Source organism: Podarcis vaucheri, assembly GCF_965113315.1.
Source record: "Podarcis vaucheri genome assembly, chromosome: 7".
NCBI classification, from domain to species: Eukaryota; Metazoa; Chordata; class Lepidosauria; order Squamata; family Lacertidae; genus Podarcis; species Podarcis vaucheri.
This window is the reverse complement of record NC_138765.1, coordinates 98931169-98950779: the sequence shown is the minus strand read 5'-3', so window position 1 is coordinate 98950779 and position 19611 is coordinate 98931169. Positions and strand designations below refer to the sequence as shown.

The 19611-nt window shown below is 48.5% G+C and overlaps 2 protein-coding genes across 3 annotated transcripts in view; both read right to left on the bottom strand.

Annotated features, from left to right (window-relative positions):
- The window catches only part of LOC309538094 (uncharacterized protein), a 177426-nt gene that overhangs the window by 26878 nt on the left and 130937 nt on the right, over nt 1–19611 (bottom strand). The window lies entirely within an intron of this gene.
- Nucleotides 1011–8211, bottom strand: LOC309536687 (tissue-type plasminogen activator-like). The gene is made up of 4 exons (XM_082230855.1): nt 7866–8211; nt 5255–5346; nt 3849–4020; nt 1011–1799 (listed from the first exon to the last, which is right to left on the bottom strand). Exons 1-4 carry the CDS (start codon nt 8108–8110, stop codon nt 1562–1564), a joined length of 747 nt encoding a protein of 248 aa, XP_082086981.1. The 5' UTR covers nt 8111–8211; the 3' UTR covers nt 1011–1561.

Genomic DNA, 19611 nt, shown 5'->3' with positions numbered 1-19611 from the left:
AAGCGTTAGCTAAGCATATTCCTCTTGCTGTAACAAAAAGACTCTAACGAAGGTAGAGAACAGAGTCCATTGTTTCTCAGAGCCTGTTTGTTTCTAAGGCCAGTGGCCTTGTTAAAAACCAAATTGCAACTTTCTTTCCGGGAACTATGCCAGGACAAGAGAATGAAACATATCTGAACACTCTGAAACCCCCTTTGGTTTCTCACCCCCTTTCTGGGAAGAGTCCAAAAAGAGTCCCAAGACAGGAACTTTCTGTTCATGCTCAGGAGACATGGGGCAGAACTTTTCAGAAGGAGGAGAAAGGGGAGGGAACTGGAAGAGGAATATATACTCTGTGCAAATGGCTGTGAAATCCTGCTTGTTTTGTGACTCTATCACACTTGCTCCTCTGCCCCCCCCCCCATGGCAGAATAAAAGCTCTTTCTCTGGATTTAACCCCTTGGTGTCGTTTGACTCTTTTCGTCCCTGCTTGGGTGCAACGATTCCTATCCATGGTTTAAAGGGCTAGAAAGGCTACATTTCTTGGTGCGTTAGTTAAGGACTGACTGTCTTTCTTCACAACATCCCTTACAGGGGGAGAAAACTGGCTGCCTTGCAAAGTTGCTGGATGGATTACTTTCATAGAACAACAAAGCAAACATTTTGTGTCTTGGGGGGAATAACAAAAAACCCTGCCCCAGACCTTGAAGGGATGTTTCCTGTCTGGGGGGGGGGGGCGGGTATTGAGGTAGATGGAGAATTGGGACTTGCCTCCCAATACAAATAGCAGGAAGAATCATAGAATCATAGAATCATAGAGTTGGAAGAGACCACAAGGGCCATCGAGTCCAACCCCCTGCCAAGCAGGAGCGGGGGAGATCCGGACTGCAGCAGCAAACCCTCCCCACAGCAGAATCCCACCTGCTATTACTCCAAGAAAAACCTGCACGAACGGAACAATTGCTAAATGCACAAATGTTGCTGCCTCCCACTTGGCTTTTCATCTCCAGAACCACAAATTGCCTCTGACTTCAAGAGACTTCCTGAGGGGGCAGCAAGTGCAGAAGAGATGGCAAATCAGGCGCCGGACTCTTACCTTTCCACAAAGCAGTGGGCAGCTGAGAGGACCCAACAGGAATGGATCAGGACCCCACCACAGAGGTAGGCCTCCACTCCTTGTACCCTGACAAAGATGGCCGCCTGCCACGGGTGGGACTGGATGTACGAGTAGAGGCCTCCTTTGATCCGAAACTGAGACTGGCGGTACTTTCTCGTTCCACACGTGGCCAGGAAAACAAGGAAAATGTGCCCCAGACTCAGATACAACGTTAACTCTCCGCTTGGGGCAAAATGCTCTCCCAGGGCCGACCTCTTCATTTATTTAGCACATTGCTATCCCATCCGTCCTCTCAAAGGAACCCGGGTGGCAAACAGTTCAATGATAAAAGCATCTTCAAAACAATTCCACTACAGATGCAGACACAGAAAGATCTCTGCTTAAAAGTTGGAAGAGGAAGGTCTTTGGTTGGTGCTCATAAGACAATAGACAGCAGTAGTATTTATCCCACCTTTCCTCCCAGAGCTAGAGCCAAGGTGGCTCACAACATTTAGAAACATTATTATAAAATACAAAGCAATGAAAACAACAGTAAAGGTACATCAGATCACCATTGGAGCCAGCAACTGAAATGCAGTTTGCTGGCATTTTGCCCCACGGATAAGGCAGGCACTTACAGCAAGCTGGCACATTGCAGTATTCCCATTTCCTCTTGCCACCCCTGAGCACGTGGCACCAAGGCTGGGTGCTATTATCAGGATTCCTGCAACACAAAAGTGGAACAGGATTACTTCAGAGATCAAATGCTCCCCCCTCTCTGCCCCTGCAAAGAGCAGCAGTGTGGGCTACCCAGGTTTGTATGTCCCCTGAGGATGATGTTCTGGAGTTTACGGAGGGCTGCTTGATAACCTTTGTTTTTTGCATGTACTTAGAACAGCTTTTTCCCAACACTCCTGACGTTTTGGCCATCAGCCCCATTCAATGCAGATTGGTCAAGGCTCTAACGAAGGCGCCACATTCTCACCATACATTTAAAACACTATGATGCCACTTTAGAGGGCTTCCTGCAAAGAATTCTGGGAGCTGCAGTTTGTTAAGTAGCCTGAAGGTTAGTAGGAGACTCCTGTTCCTGATCCGAGAGCTAGAATTCCCAGAGTTCCCTGTGAAGAGGGATGAATATCATAGAATCATAGAGTTGGAAGAGACCACAAGGGCCATCGAGTCCAACCCCCTGCCAAGCAGGAAACACCATCAGAGCACTCCTGACATATGGTTGTCAAGCCTCTGCTTAAAGACCTCCAAAGTAGGAGACTCCACCACACTCCTTGGCAGCAAATTCCACTGTCAAACAGCTCTTACTGTCAATAAGTTAAACCACTCTGGGAATTGTAGCTCTGGGAGGCAAATATGAGTCTCCTAACAACTCTGAGCACCCTTAACAAACCATATTTCCCAGAATTATTTGGGGGAAAGCCATGACTCAAGCGGCCCTCCAGACGGTGCTGAATGATAGTTCCCAACATCCTTGGCCCTTTTTGTGGGTGCATGGGAGTTGGAGTTCAGCAACAACCGGAGGGCCAAAGGTTCCCCACCCAGCTTAACACAACATGAATTTGAAACTGGTCCACGCCACAGAAAGCTCTGCATCAGCCGTGACTTCCTGTGTCCATCCATCAATCCATCCTATACTATAAAGTCACAGGCAGGCCTGGAAACACTTGGGGATAGTCAAAAGCCATTAAATCCAGCATCATCTCCTCCTCCTGGTCGGCTTTCACAGACACTGTGTGAAGTGGCCTCTGGCCTCAGCTGTGATTCAAAGCCTCACTCAGAGTCCTTGGGAAGGGGGCGCTTAGAGAAATTGTCCTCATCCCAATTTTATTCTAAAAGATCTGAATAGTTTCTGCACTGGAAAGCAATGCTATTGAAACTCTCCCTTGTTTTTACTGTTTTCAAGTTGGACAGAGCACTAGGCAGGCATGTTTTGCAACAGCTTTCCGTTCTTTTGCACTTCTTCCCTTCCCTGCAATGTGTTCCCGGTGCACAGATGTGCCCTGGTAACACACTACCAATGCATTGCCACAATGCGTCAGGGTTGCCTTGGGACAAGTCAAGGTACATTCAGGGATGGACCACAGGTCCCAGGTTCAATCCCTGAAATGTTCAGTTAAAAGGATCCCAGAGAGAAGGGGACTCTCAGTGAAAGTTGGAAAGTGGCTGCTAAACATGCCCTCCAGATGTTTCCCACCAGCCTGGCCAATGGTGGGATGCCAAGGGACCCACGTTCCATCTCCAGTCAGTGCCAATGCCAGTCAGTGCCATATTGTGGTGGGTGCAGGGAATGTACAAGTCCACTTCCTGAGTTTCTAGATAACTGCATCGAGATCCATTGTGTGTGGTGTGTGGTTTTTTACCAGTGTGCAAGATCATATATGCATACACCAGTGGAACACACGCCAAGACCCTGAATGCAATCCTACACATGACCACATCCAAATTCGGGTTTTCACCAATATTTTATCAACAACCACATAGGCATTTGTAGCAAACATGAATGAAATGGCACAAATGGATTGGATGACCCAAAAAACACAGCCTCATCTAATTGCAGAATTATTTCTATGAATTCAATAAAAGCAGCACACAGGGCAGAGCCAATCAGCAGGTTATTGTTCTTACACTAGATAAGGCAGAGTGGTCCAGAGCCTTTTTGGAAAAGCCAAACACATATCTTATCAATAAGCCATGTTTTGCATTTAGTTTTTCTTTTTGGACAAAAAACTGCAAGGAGAAAAGGTGAGGGTCGGCTTACCTGCAGAAGTTGTGGCTGGTGAGACCGAGCTGCTCTGCATCCTCCCGATGGGAATTGAAGACCAGCCCAGTAAGGAACTGGGAATCCCACCTCAAGCAAGCAGCACCCAATTCCGTGCGGTTGTGGGGACCTCGATAGTTGTTGCCTCTTCCAGAAATGCAAGTGTGACTTTCTGTGACAAAAAAGGCAGGTTTGCATCAGGCCCGAACCACATTCATGGGGCATATAGTTTGAGGTTTTTTTCTCACTGCAGATTTTCAATTGTGAAGCCTACATTAAAAGCACATCCCCCCCCCCCCAAGAATCATAGGAGCTATAGTTTACCTCTCACAGAGCTACAATTCCCAGCACCCCTGATGACCCACAGTTTCCAAGTTGGGGGGTGTGTGCCTTAAATGTATGAACCTTGGGGCAGGGATCCACTTTTCATCTGTACAGCGCCATAGATGTTACAAGGGATGGGGCTGGTTCTTAAATTAAATTTTACATATTTTATTTAACTAGAAAAGTTTTAAATGATTTTTATTTAACTAGAAAACCAACACAGACAAGAAGAAAAAGAAGAAGGAGGAGGAGGAGGAGGAGGAGGAGGAGAAGAGTTTGGATTTAATATCCCGCTTTATCACTACCTGAAGGAGTCTCAAAGCGGCTAACATTCTCCTTTCCCTTCCTCCCCCACAACAAACACTCTGTGAGGTGAGTGAGGCTGAGAGACTACAGAGAAGTGTGACTGGCCTAATAAAAAGCTGAAAGTTACTGTACATGTCTTAGAACAAAGCTTACACATACCTTATGAATACGAGCCCTATTAAATAATTTGTAATAAACAAGATAATACATTTTTCCTGCAAGCATGAAGGTATCAATATCCAAAATGCAACATTAAGAAAATGTTTAAGTTGAATGCCATCAGAACATTGCAAAATGATTATTTGAAGCCAGCACCCTCCCATTTTTATTTAATTCATAATCAAGTCTCTTTTAGTATATATTGCATCTTCTCATTGTCTCCTTTTTCTACCGTAATGAGCGAGTTTGGTCACTGAGGCCAACTAACACAAGTTTTCTACTCCATTTTCCCGCAAGCATGGCAATAACCATAGATGAAGCCAATTCTTTGTTTCTGCAAAACTAAACATGCTGCACAAATAGGGAATGATTGTGGTGGAACTAGAGCTCCAGATTCCACGCAAGATTCTCGGAGTCTGGTGCATATTTCTATTGAAAAGGAGCAGACCAAAATACAAGTGTGTGGGTGTGGAATTCACACAAGTTAATTTGGATCAGGGCCGTGATGTGGAGAGAAACTGCTAAAAGCCTTCTTCCCTTCGGCTCCAATGCTCATAGCACAACATTTTCACCGCCCCACCTGGCTCTGCCCCACTGCAGAGGAGCCTTGAACCTACTGTTGGCGCAGGGAGGGAGGCTGCAGAACTCAAAGCTGTACTTGTTTCCTTTGTAGACAAAGCACCAGGGCATGATGTCGGAATCAGGGTTTCTAGAGGAAAGGAAAGGCAAACACTGGGCATTTTGTACCATTAAGACATTTATCATAGCAGTGTGGAATTGTAGAGCTGGAAGGGACTCCAGGGGTCATCTAGTCCAACCACCAACCTTCTGGTTGATAGCCAGATGCACTGGCCCACTGCACCACTGGGGACAGCTGCAAACTCAGCTGCAACCTCAAAAATAAGGGAAAAAATGGGGGGGGAGGCCAACATTTATACTCAAAATAATACACTGATAATTTTAAGAATGTAGGAAGAGTCTTGCTAGATCATACGAAGAAACATCTAGACAGACACTCGGTTCTCACAGCAGCCAACTAGAAGTCAGTGAAAGGCTTGGAAGCAGCCTTTCCTGGGTGCAACAGCACTTGCCCTGTCCCGCCCCCCACTTGCTATTCAGAAGCCGACTGCCTCCCCCCCCCCCCAGGGAAGCATCACCTCCGTCAAGGCCAGTAGCCACTGACAGCCTTATCCCCCAGGAAAAGGTCAAGAAAAGGGCTGCTAAATTAATTAAGGGATGGAGTGACTCTCCTATGAAGAAAGGCTGTTGCATTGGGGACTTTTTAATTTAGAGAAAAGGCAAGTGTGAGGTGACACAATGAAATTTTATGAAATTATGCAAGGCATGAAGAAAGTGGTTGGAGACGTTTTCTTCCCTCTCTCATATCACACCCAATGAAGCTGAATGTTGGAAGATTCAGGATAGATTTTTTTAAAAAATAATTCTTCATGAAGTGCAGAATTCAGCTCTGGAACTCACGCCCACAGGGGCAGTGGTAACCACCAACCGGAATGTCTTTAAAAGAGAACTGGACCAATTCATGGAGGAGGAGGAGGAGGAGGAGGAGGAGGAGGAGGCAGCAGCGGAGAGGGGCTCTTGATGGCTGCTGGCCATTTTGACTCTGCTTTGCCTCCACCGGCTCCCACAGGCTCCTCTTAGGCTCGTGGAAATTGGTCTTCTCAACCCAAGTTGGTGGTTGACACTACGCCTTGGGGGAAGGAGCTCCATAGTTTAATTCTAAGCCCTGAGGGAAGACTTGTGTGGTGTAGTGGTTAAGAGCGGTAGTCTCGTAATCTGGGGAACCGGGTTCGCGTCTCCGCTCCTCCACATGCAGCTGCTGGGTGACCTTGGGCCAGTCACACTTCTTTGAAGTCTCTCAGCCCCACTCACCCCACAGAGTGTTTGTTGTGGGGGAGGAAGGGAAAGGAGAATGTGAGCCGCTTTGAGACTCCTGAAGGGGAGTGATAAAGCGGGATATCAAATCCAAAACTCTTCTCTTCTCCAAAGACGTCCTTCCTGTTGTCAGCCCTGAATCTTCCAATCTTCAGCTTCACTATATGGCCTAGATGTCTTCCTATTTATTCCCTTTCTCCACAAAGCGCACACAGTTTCATGAAATTATGATGAAATGATATTATACACCTCCACCTTGTGTGTCTTCCCAAAGTCTCACTTACACTAAACTAAAATGTTGTAACCTTTCCTCACAGTGGAGATGCTCTCAACCATTTTGGTCGCCCTTTTCTGAACCTTTTCCAGCTCTGCAGCATCCTTATTTGACAATGTCAATATTTCTCCCGCTCAGAGTAGATTTTGCCTACAAGGATGTATTTGTGGGAATGGATTTCGGCACTAGGAGAGGATACATGGTTTAGTTATTATTCTTCCTTGCTCACATTTGTGAGATCAACAGAGTACCATCCTTTGCAGCTTAAACTTTGAAGCTAAGAAAAGTTTGATTTAAGCTTTTACAAACAATAATCCAGGATGCTCTAAAGGCAGACTGGATTTTCCTGGTATTACCCATTGTCTACCCCTTAAAAACAACAATCACAACACTGTTTTGTAAAGAAGTAAAAGTAGTATTTACTTACACAATCTAGGTTGAAGTAGCAATTGCAGCACCAAATAAAAGCATGTTTATAACTACAGTCGTACCTTGGAAGTCGAAAGGAATCCATTCTGGAAGTCCATTTGACTTCCAAAACGTTCAGAAACTAAGGCGTGGCTTCTGATTGGCTGCAGGAAGCTCCTGCAGCCAATCGGAAGCCGCAGAAGCCCTGTTGGACGTTCAACTTCCAAAAATAGTTTGCAAACTGAAACACTCACTTCTGGGTTTGCAGCATTCAGGAGCCAAAATGTTCAGGAACTAAGCTGTTCCAAAACCAAAGTACGATTGTACTATCTAAGTTACCAAAGTACAAAAGGTAAGTTCAAAATTGTGTCTGAGCTGCAGACCTCAGACATGGACATGTGGTCAGCTTGGAAGCATGACGAAGAAAGAGGAGGCTGCCCAGGCTGGAAGGATGTAGGGCTACAGCTTCCTGCCAAAGCAGACAAAGGAAGTGATCTCACAGAGTTCTCTCTAGCAAATTTGACAAGAAAGCTCTATGAGCCCCTTCATGTGCCAATCTGGTAAAACATGAATTATTGGTTTGACTGCAATAATGTCCCGTGGTATTGGGGGGCAAGAAGAGGAAGAGGCCCCTCCTAAACTCACTTTCTCACCTGCAATAGTTGTGGTTTCCAAGGCCCAACCTAGCGGCATCTGCCCGGTACGCATTGTACCGCTTATTCCTCAAGGAATCGAGCTTCCAGTTCAAGCACTTGGCTCCACTCACAGTTGTGTTCCATGTCCCCATGTAGCCCTCTCCAGCGCCCTGGTAACACTTGGCTTTGGTATCTGAAAAAGGAGGAGCAGAGCATTCAGTCTCCCGCCTGTTCTCCAAAGGTACTCTGCACACATCTTGCATCCATGGGGCTGCTCGGGATCAAGATGGGAGATTGCAGCCGTGGTCACTGGGGGCTAGAGAGCAGAGGCCTATGGGCCACATGTGACCCCCCAGGTCTATTCTGTTTCGCCCCTGGGACTCTCTCCAGGCCCCCCTGCCCCCAGAATCTCCACCCCTCTCACTAGCCCTACTTTGCAACCTCTCCTCAAATGTTTCTGACTTGCTGGAATGTGGTCTTGAACTCTGATAATGGTTCTTGCTTGTCTGGCTGGAGGATAGAGCGGAATGCCACAGTTTGTGTGTAGAAACCAGCCTCATGAACCAAAGCAAAATTCACATTCACTCCTGTGCCCATTTTTGCCCCCTGCTAGATGAGGTGGAGGATGGAAGAACCACAAGGCCATCTCCACCTATGTCCTCCCTGCTCTGTGATGCAGTCCTCCTCCTTCCCCACTATTCCAGCCATCTTGGACTGGAAGAAGCAGGAAGCTCATGACACTTTATGCCAGATGCTGCTTCCACGCTGCCTCTCCCTCACAGGCACAGCTAGCAAAGCCAGCAGGCCTGGCAGCCAAGCTACATACAATTTATTCTTCTTATTACATTTCTATACCACCCTTTTCTTCCAAGGAGCTGCTTGGGAGTAAAGGTGGTATATAAATGTAACACACACACACACACACACACACACACACACGGTGGTGTACATGGTTCTCCTCCTCCCCATTTCTTCCTCACAACAACCCTGCGAGGGAGGCTGCAAATGCCGACTAAGGTGCTTCCTGGCTGAGTGGGGAATTGAACCCTCCTCTCTGGGAGTAGGAGCTGGCACTCTGGCCATCCCACCCCAGTCACATCTTGGAACAAGGCTGCTTAAACTTGCTCGCTTTTATTTTGGAGAGAAAACTGCTGCAGGTATGTTTAGCCTGGAGAAGAGGAGGTTCAGGGGTGAGATGATAGCCATGTTCAAATACATAAAAGGATGTCACCTAGAGGAGGGAGAAAGGTTGTTTTCTGCTGCTCCGGAGAAGCGGACACGGAGCAATGGATCCAAACTACAAGAAAGAAGATTCCACCTAAACATTAGGAAGAACTTCCTGACAGTGAGAGCTGTTTGACAGTGGAATTTGCTGCCCAGGAGTGTGGTGGAGTCTCCTCCTTTGGAGGTCTTTAAGCAGAGGCTTGACAACCACATGCCAGGAGTGCTCTGATGGTGTTTCCTGCTTGGCAGGGGGTTGGACTCGATGGCCCTGGTGGCCTCTTCCAACTCTGTGATTCTAGGATATATCGAAGACCTCCAAATTCCTCTCCCAGTCAGCGCTAGGAGAAGGGCTCCACCTGCAGAAAGAGGGGAGAGGCCAGGCTGGAGACCCCCCCTCTGGCCCCTGGGGGTCCCAGGAGCCCTTTCTGGGCGGCCCTCACTTGGCCAGTTCCCCAGAGTCCCCCCCCCACTGGGCTCCAGTGGCCCCCTGAGGCCTGCAGGGATCTGGAGGGAGAGCCACTTCTCCTGTGGAACTGAGGAAGAGAGGTCTTGGCCCAGGTGGGGGGGGGGCAGGCGAGGGCTGTCAAGTGGAAAGGACACATGCAGGCGTCATATTTGGAACATTTAACTTGAAATATGTGGGCCCCCCCCCCGTGATTTCAGTCACGTTCTCTCAAGTCCCCTCTCAACGGTCAATCTCTCCCTCTTTCCAGGCTCCCCATCGCCTTCTCACACTGAGTTGTAACACCAGCGAGGAGGAAAGGAGCCTCTGAGGGATTCTCCTCCCCAACTCAGGTGGTCCAGACCAGCCATTCTCCGAAGGGCCCCCCCCCTCCTTGGGTGTCTGTCCAAACCTCCGCCTGGGAAGACAGGCGGGGGGGGGGGCTCATCTCTTTTCTCGAGGAAGGCCCTGGGGTTGTGAGGGGGAGAGAGAGAGAGAGGAGACCCCCCTGCCCCCCCCTTTCCGGGAGGAGAGCCCCCCTTTCCTCCGCCCCCCCCTTGTGTGTGTGTCTCTCTCTCTCTCTCTCTCTCTCTCTCTGTGTCCCTGAGGGAGGAGAGAGGGGGAGGCCCCCCCCTCCCCCCCCCCGCGGCTGCTTCCCCTCAACGGCTTTCCCCAACTGCCTTTCCCCAACTGCCGCCTCGCCTCCCTTGGGGCGCCAAGGATTCCTGGCCGGCCAGGCGGCCCTTTCCCGGGGGGCCTTCAGGGGCGGACTCCTCCCCAGGACCCCTCTCTGGTCCATGGGTCTGAAGGGATCCCTCCTGGGCCCCAAGCCCTTCCAGGGGTCCTTTGCAGGTGGCTCTCCTGGAAGCTCCTTTCGGCCTCCCCCCCAAGATGGCGAGGGCGTTTCATCCCTGGCCTGGGACACGTCTTCATCTCCCTATTTTCCTGGTTGGGGGGGGAGGGGGTGTTTCTTGGGGGGGGGTGTCTGGAGGGAGCCATTTCTGAGCCCAAGGCACCTCCCGCCACTAGGCAGCCCTTCGCCTCTTCTCCCCCCCCCCCCAGGAGATAAGGGGGGGGGGCAGGGAGGGGGCATGGGGGTCCCTGCTCAGGTCATGCGCGGTGGGGGGAGAGCCCCAAGTCGGGGAGCAGAGGGTCCTCCTTTGCCCTCTCTGCCAAGCCAGGGAGGGGGCTGCCTTCCTTTCGGGGGGAGGGGGCTTTGGGAGAAGGAAATAAACCCCCTTCAGATGGAGAGAGGGGTCACCTTTGTGCCCAGAGGCTGCAGCCAGAGGGGAACATTCCCACGTGGGGGGAGCACAGGGAGAAGAAAAGCCCCTCTGCATCTCCAGCACCACTTCCTGTGCCCCAGATGCAACAGCACATGTCTCTCCCCCAGATCTCACTCCCACTCCTAAGACAGATGGATGCCAACCAACCAACCATCCCCTCCCCACCCCCTCCTGGTGCCCCTTCAAGTTGGCTTGAGGGCAGGGGGAGGGTCCACCCCACCAGATGAAGGGAGAGGAGGTCCTTCCATCCGGAAAATGGGAATGCTTGCAAAGATTTCCATGAAGATGAGTGCCATATAGAGATAATAATATTATTACGTGAATTCCCCCGCTGACACAAAGATTAATACAGTGGTACCTCGGGTTAAGAACTTAATTTATTCTGGAGGTCCATCTTTAACCTGAAACTGTTCTTAACCTGAGGTACCACTTTAGAAAATGGGGCCTCCACTACCACCACCGTGCAATTTCTGTTCTCATCCTGAAGCAAAGTTCTTAACCCGAGGTACTGTGCCTGGGTTAGCGGAGTCTGTAACCTGAAGCGTCTGTAACCCGAGGTACCACAATTAAATACACAACAGACAAGAACAGAGCAACGTGTAGAATCATATCATCTTTATTCCCCCTTTCCCCCTTAGGGTCCAGTGTGCTTTGAAGACGTAGCTGTTCCTTTCACAGAGGAGGAGGACTGGGCTTTGCTGGATCCTGACCAGAGAGCTCTGCAGAAGGAAGTCGAGGAGGAGAATCCTGGGATCGCGGCCTCTCTGGTAAGGCTCCCTGCTGGATCATGAGATCAGTTTTGAAATTCCATACAGATCTCTGAAGGACAAACCTCCTCTCTTTTGAGGGAGCCCCATAGCGCCCCCTGCAGCACCTGAGATGTTAACACACCCACAACTCTCCATAGGAGATGCATCTCCTGTTCTGTCTGGGAATATTCTTCCACCAGTCCTGCCTTTTCCAACCAGGATGAGGCTGCTCTGAGCTGCCCAGGCCTTCTTCCATGTAGGCTTCAGAGATCTCAGGGACGTGGAGGTACATCCTGTCTAACTTTCTTTTTCCCTTTCTACATTTGTCTGGCTTCGTTCTTTTGGTGAATCTAATTTTCCATGAAATATTTCCTGCAAGGGACTGTTTAGAATGTGGAAAAAGCTTCACCTAGGAAACCCGTCTCAATTTCCATTAAATAAAACACAGCGGGGATAATCATAGAATTTTAGGAAATGGTATAAGGCATATGGTATAACTGGTATTAGGAAACTTCATGAGGAATTAAGGGGAAAGCTAGCGTTGACCCGGAGTAGTTACAACATTTATGGTCTCTCCCCGAGTGCCAGGGACCCTCCTCCAAAGAGAGCTTTTTTTTGGTCAGAATTATTTCTTTTTTTCCAATTTTTGGCAATTAATTGGCAATAAATGTTCTCACTGCCACTGTGGCGTAAAGAAATATTTCCTTATTTAAAACATCTTTGTCAGGGGTTCAGGAGCAGAGGCGAGGGCAAGGGAGGAAACAGAGAGCGAGGGGGAGGAGGCAGAAGAAAGGATGAGTGACGACGACGACCCGAGATCTCCGAGTCTGTCCAGTGAATCAGAAGATTCACAAAGAGGAGCACCAGTGGCAAGGGCAAGGGGGGAGACTAGGGGGACACCCCAGGAAGAAAGAGCCAGAGGGGACTCAGAGGGGAGCAGTTGGAGATCGGGACCTACGTCACCGCCAGAGAGTAGGGAAGAGGAAGAGCGCCTGGGAGCTAGCGCTGGCAGCTCGCAACAGGAGGGAGGGCACGAGTCAGGAGTGGCCACACCTTCATCGGGGAGCGAAGTGACGGTTAGACGGAAAGTGGAAGGTTGGGCGCGCGCGCCAAGTTCAAATGCACAGGAAGGTGGCGCAGTAGGCAGCCCGGAAAGAGAGCCAGGTCCTAAAGCCCGGCGCAAGGAGACAGGGGAGTCAGGGGGGTCAGCGTCAGAAGAATCCCGGAAGGGAGAGACCCAGGGGGGCAGAGGGACCCAGAGGAGAACTGTCAGGCGGAAAAGGTGGAGCAGGGCTAGGATATTAAGTTGGTGCGCAAGGGGCGGAGACTCAGAAGGAGCTTCGCCGACCTAAGCATAAGGCGTAGGGTTGCACGCAGCAGCTCAAGAATGGAGACTGTAACTCAATAAAGACTTTTAATCAACAACCGCTGGCTAGCGTGATCCTCTGTGAGCTAGGATCTGGAAGTAACCCTGACAATCTTTATCAAATTTTCTGTTATTGCCTCACAAGCCGTAAAATTCCAACTCTCCTTCCATAATTTCCCCCATGATGTTACTTGAATAGGTTTCCCTAAACCCATAGCCAATTTGATCATTACCGCCTTTACCTGTTCATCCATGTCCTCCCACTCCAGTAAGATTCCATAGATTTTAAAAATTAATTTTGTTTTGTTTTGTAGTAAATCTTTATCCAATACTGAAATTGCAAAACCCTCTTTCTTGTCAGCTTTGAAGACCTCATTTATTTGGTGATACTGGATCCACCCTGTTAGGTGGTGTTTTATTTCCTCCCGCAGTTTGGCCAAACTCATGCTGGTAGCTTCGAGAACACTGTCCAATCATCTCGTCCTCTGTCGTCCCCTTCTCCTTGTGCCCTCCATCTTCCTGGTATAATTCCTCTGGAGAGCCAGTGTGGGGTAGTGGTTAAGAGCGGTAGACTCGTAATCTGGGGAACCGGGTTCGCGTCTCCGCTCCTCCCCATGCAGCTGCTGGGTGACCTTGGGCCCGTCACACTTCTGTGAAGTCTCTCAGCCCCACTCACCCCACAGAGTGTTTGTTGTGGGGGAGGAAGGGAAAGGAGAATGTGAGCCGCTTTGAGACTCCTAAAGGGGAGTGATAAAGCGGGATATCTTCTTCTCCTCCTCCTCCCCCTCCTCCTCTGTTTATTCTTGCCCCCTCTTCTTGATGTCTTCTGCTTCTGTTAGGTCCTTTCCACTTTGGTCCTTTATTATGGCAATCTTTGTACAAAATGTTCCTTTCATATCTCCAATTTTCTTGAACAGATCTCTGGTTTTCTCCCATTCTATTGTTTTCCTCTATTTCTTTGCATTGCTCGTTTAAGAAGGCCCTCTTGTCTCTCCTTGCTATTCTTTGGAAATCTGTACTCTATTTCTTGTAGGTCTGTCTTGGATTCGTATCAAGATCATTCTATCATTTTTGAGATTGCATCCCAGTACAGCTTTTGCCACTCTTTTCTTAACTATGAGGGCCACTCCATTTCTTTTACGGGATTCTTGCCCACAGTAGTAGATAAGATGGTCATCTGAACTGAATTTGCCCATCCCTGTCCATTTTAGTTCACTGATGCCTAGGATGTCAATATTTATTCTTGCCATCACATTTTTGACCACATTCAACTCTATACCACTGGAGAGGTTTAGAAATGGGGCTTCTCTTGGGAAGGGGCCGCCCCATTTGTGCTTCTCCAGGGGCAGGAGAATATCTAGGGCAGGAGAATCCCTGCAGGGCCTCTGAGGCTGCCTTTCCTTCTTCCTCTCTCCCAGGACCCTCCAGCTCGTTTTGGCTCCTCAGGAAGGATAAAAGGGACAGATTCTGCAACCCTAGTGAGGATGGAAGGGGGAAGATGGACAGTTGACCTGGTCAGGTTGTCTCCTGCATCCCTCCTCTCAACCTCTGAGCGTTCCCTCCCAGGGACCTCCAAGAGATCTGGTGAGTTCCAGGGGAGGGGAGATGGGAACATGGAGGGATGGAGGGTGAAGAGGGAAAGTTCTCTGGCCAGAAATGAGATAAAGCAGGGATTTTGCTGTGGGTGGGGCCCCCAACATATTGGGAGGCTTCCCCTCCAGCCAGAAAATCCCTGCAGGGCCTCTGAGGCTCCCTTTGCTTCTTCCTCTCTCCCAGGACCCTCTAGCTTGTTTTGGCTCCTCAACTCCTCAGGAAGGATGAAAGAGACAGATCCTGCAAACCTAGCAAGGATGGAAGGGGGAAGATGGACAGTTGACCTGGTCAGGTTGTCTCCTGCATCACTCCTCTCAACCTCTGAGCATTCCCTCCCAGGGACCTCCAAGAGATCTGGTGAGTTTCAGGGGAATGGAGATGGGGACCTGGATGGATGGAGCCAGAGAGGAATTGGGGCTTGCTCAGCTAGGGGGTGGGGGGGAGGCAGGCAGGCGGATGGAGAAGGGGAGCACCTTTTCGGGCTCCCCCACCTGCCTGCCTGCCTGCTCCTTTGTCATCTGCAGGCAATTTGAGCTAGGAATAGATCACAGCTCCCTGCCCATCACAATGTGTTGGCAGCTCAAAATGTCTAAAACCAGTTCTGTGATCTGAATGCCCTGCCAATGTCTGACAACTCACTGATCCATCGCGCAGCACTGGACTCCTTAAAGGAACCTGACCCTGCTGTGCAGTGATCAGTATATGGTATAAGGCATATGGTATAAGGAAACTTCATGAGGAATTAAGGGGAAAGACAGTGTTGACATGGAGTAGTTACAAAATGTATGTTCTCTCCCCAAGTGCCACAGACCCTCCTCCAAAGAGAGCTTCTCTGAAGAAAGCAGAAGCAAAAATTACTCAATTTTACATGAATAAGGAAAATGAGGAGGTGGCTAAGAAACAGCAGGAGCCAGATCCTATTACTGACCTTATAGGATCTCTCAGCAGCTCTAAGGATGAGCAGAAAGAGGTTTGGGGCCCAGGCAGCTCAACTGCTAAGTCATCTCTGGCACTGAGACCAGGAGCTCAAGCGACTCAAGGCCAAATTCAGGCTAAACAAGTAGAGGAACTAATCTGAAAGCAAAATTCAAAATTAAAGCAAGTATAAAAGACTGCTACTCCCAAACTTCTGGGACCAAAGAGGGACTATCAGTCACTGGGTTGCTTGTAGTACTAACAGAGGACATGGAACACTTAAAATCCTTTTTGGCTGACTGTAATAAAGTTCTTACCATCCTGATAGGTACTTGTAGAACCTTCTGAATAAAATCTAGCAGAGTCTGTGGAACCAGATAATACAACAATTTCTCTTTCCATACCATTAAAAATAGATCAATAAGGGAGGTTTGATTCGTCCACATGGCAAAAGGAGGTCTAAAAGTACAAAGAAGAGCAAAAATGTTAAAAAATTAAAAAATAGTGCAATATTAAAAAGTTGACTTGAAAATACTTTTTAACTTACTTAAGAGAAGCTCATGCTCTGGGTCCAGACAGAACACTAAGAAGCTTGTACTATGCTAGAATCTGCACACCAGATCCCTATATCAATATGAAACAATATGCAAGGTTATCAAATGGTCTGATGTCCTGTCAAAAGCCAAAACCAAACCAACTAGGGAGAGGGTTTTCATAAAAAGGAATTGGAAATGGGTGCTGTCTCAAAATAAGCTACTTCTCTCAAGCTACCCTAAGCCTTTGGGAATCTTGTCACAAGAGGAGCGTAAAGTTTGTGAATATGGTGTCTAAGCACAGAGAATATCTATGGAGGAGTGGTGTATCAGTCTCAAGATTATTCAGAAATGTGGCACCACCAGCTCCTCTGCTTCCACATTCAGCAACACCTCCAAAAAGTCCTCAATCCAAGGCAGACTATTATCCTTTAGTTGACATATACTCTGCAGGTGACAATCCTGACTAGTCAGCTGACCTGGACCCCAAGGAACCCCATAAATCAGACAGCCCAGGGTCCTTGCACTTGAGAAATCTGGGGAAGGACCTACTTGATAGAACTGAAAAGAACGGATTACATGCCTTCTGTGCTCTGCCATAAGAAGCCCAGAATGAAATACTCTCAGATTGGACCTCTGACGTTCCTGCCTAATGAGTTTGAAGAAGGAACACAAGGGCTCATGCAAGTAGAACTTGACCCTTTGTGCTCCAGATCCAGCCCACCAGATATTCCAGCATGAGTTGAATTGATGGGCTGAAAAGCCACCTCCCCCCACCAGCAGGTTAATGAACCCTCTTTCCTACCAATTGGAGATGAAAAGCTTCCCCAAAGATTTGGTCCCCATGCAAGAGGCAAATATGGCCACATCTGCCTGGCTTGCAATGAGAGAGCTCAAAGATTGTGAACTGGGCTCTGCATACAAAGAACCCAGCATGCAGGCACCTACAGCACATGTACAGTGGTACCTCGGGTTCCATACGCTTCAGGTTACAGACCCCGTGAACCCAGAAATAGTGCTTCAGGTTAAGAACTTTGCTTCAGGGTGAGAACAGAAATTGTGCTCCAGCGGCACAGTGGCAGCAGGAGGCCCCATTAGCTAAAGTGGTGCTTCAGGTTAAGAACAGTTTCAGGTTAAGTACGGATCTCTGGAACGAATTAAGTACTTAACCTGAGGTACCACTGTAATAGCTACTCTGCTATTTTCTGCCCATGCTCTGGGGTTGCAGTTTTCAGGCTTAGGGACAGGGTGGTGACTGTTTTTTGCACCAAGTTCTGTTCATAAGCCCCAATGAGTTCAATGGGATCAACTCTCAGGTCACTACTGGACAGACCCTGCCATCCTTATGAAGTGGGGTGATTAGCAAACGGGAAACTGCAAGCACTGGAGATGTTTACAAATGGGGCTTCTGATGAGAAGGGGCTGCCCTATTTGTGCTTCTCCAGGGGCAGGAGAATATCTAGGGCAGGAGAATCCTTGCAGGGCCTCTGAGGCTCCCTTTGCTTCTTCCTCTCTCCCAGGACCCTCCAGCTTGTTTTGGCTCACTGACTCCTCAGAAAGGGTGAAAGAGACAGATCCTGCAAAGCTAGCAAGGATGGAAGGGGGAAGATGGACGGTTGACCTGGTCCGGCTGTCTCCTGCATCACTCCTCTCAACCTCTGAGCATTCCCTCCCAGGGACCTCCAAGAGATCTGGTGAGTTTCAGGGGAATGGAGATGGGGACCTGGATGGATGGAGCCAGAGAGGAATTGGGGCTTGCTCAGCTAGGGGGTGGGGGGGAGGCAGGCAGGCGGATGGAGAAGGGGAGCACCTTTTCGGGCTCCCCCACCTGCCTGCCTGCGCCTTTGTCATCTGCAGGCAATTTGAGCTAGGAATACATCACAGCTCTCCGGCCAACACGATGTATTGGCAGCTCAAAAGGTCTAAAACCAGTTCTGTGATCTGAATGCCCTACCAATGTCTGACAACTCACTGATCCATCGCGCAGCACTGGACTCCTTAAAGGAACCTGATCCTGCTGTGCAGTGTGAACTCAGATGGGGCCTCCGTGTGTTGCCTTTTTCTCTTCTTTTTGTATAACTTTTATTAACTTTATAAAACAGGGAACATAGGAATAATAGATGATACAAATATGTGGGCTGAGTCTGTATATCTCAAACATAGCAGAATAAATTTGCAGGAGTATCTATAACATATAGTTCATCATTAGTGGTCAGTGTATGAGTTCTGGGTCCATGAATTGCTTTCAACTGAAACAAAAAAAGGGGAAACAGGAGAGCACAGAGAACATTCAACATTGCAGAGCCAAATGCCTAGACTGGAGCTCTTGTGGCCGTTGTGCTTAGATTAAGTGAGTAATAGTCATTTTTCCTCTTCTGTTACCAATGAAACAACACAAAGCTGGTCTTATCATGAAAATGGGAGGGGGGGGGTTTCAAAGTGAAGAAAGAGATTTACGTATAAATGTAAATATTTTCCTGTTTTAATTTTTTTTAATTATTATTATTATTATTGGTTTTCACATATTATTTTACAATACAGATGTACCAAAGCCAACACCATTTCCTCCCCCCCCCATACATTTACATTTCTATTTCCTCAATCCATCATATTATCCTTTTCTCCCTCCTCCCACTTCCCTCCTCCCCACTGGATTTCCTCCACATTATGCAATTTACAATAATCTTTGCATTCTACAACCTTCTCAAATCATCTTCATATTCTTATTATCTTTCCTTACTAATTTTTCTTCCATCATGTCGCCGGAGGCCCCCCTTTCATTCACACCCACACGTAATACACAAGCACCACACTCACACACGCACGCATCCCCCTTGACCCAAGAGATGTCCCTTTAGAGGGCCATCTCTTTTTCTAAAAAGCCTTCCGTAAATAAGGAAGCGCTAGCCTGACAGCCTTTCGCTATAACACTCCGCATCGCCCTATCTGTATTACGAGTAGACCAGCCGCCTGAACTCTGGGTCAATCGGCGGCCGCCTCAGCCAATCAGCGTTATCGAACAGCGCCCCTTGCGGCGGCCACACAGGTATTGCAGGCTACAGGCGCTCTTTTCCCTTGCCTTTGACAGCTTTCAATACAAATTTTCCGAGTTCAATCGACCGTGACTGATTTAATCAAAATGCTGCAAGTTGCTTCCGGAAAGCGAAAGTGCTTCGAACTTCAAGAACAGTATTCTTTATAAATTCACCAAAAATCAGCCATACCTCGGATTCTCACCGGACCACTTTTATTTTACTACATATTACAAGGACTATCAAAGGGGGGTGGCCTGATACTGGGCAGCCATAATCCCTTGACCGAGCAGTCACGTACTCTGCGGCCCTTCCCAGTTGATGTGACAACCTTGATAGCCATTGTGATGGGCTCAGACAGAAGGCTATCAGGGATACAATGAACTGCATGTTTTAGTGTATTCCGCGCGGACTCTCACAAAGGACTGTGACCGGATTCCCCTCAGGGGGCAGGAAACTTCGCCCTTTCCCTTTGTTCTTAAATATGACTCATGTGGGGAGGGGAGAGGAGGCTCCGGCCAGGTGTCAGGACACTCGAATTACCTGTGCAGCCCCTCCTCGACTCCTCCTATTTTTAATATAATCATGATGTAAATATGATGTAATTCTGAGGGTGTAGCTTAG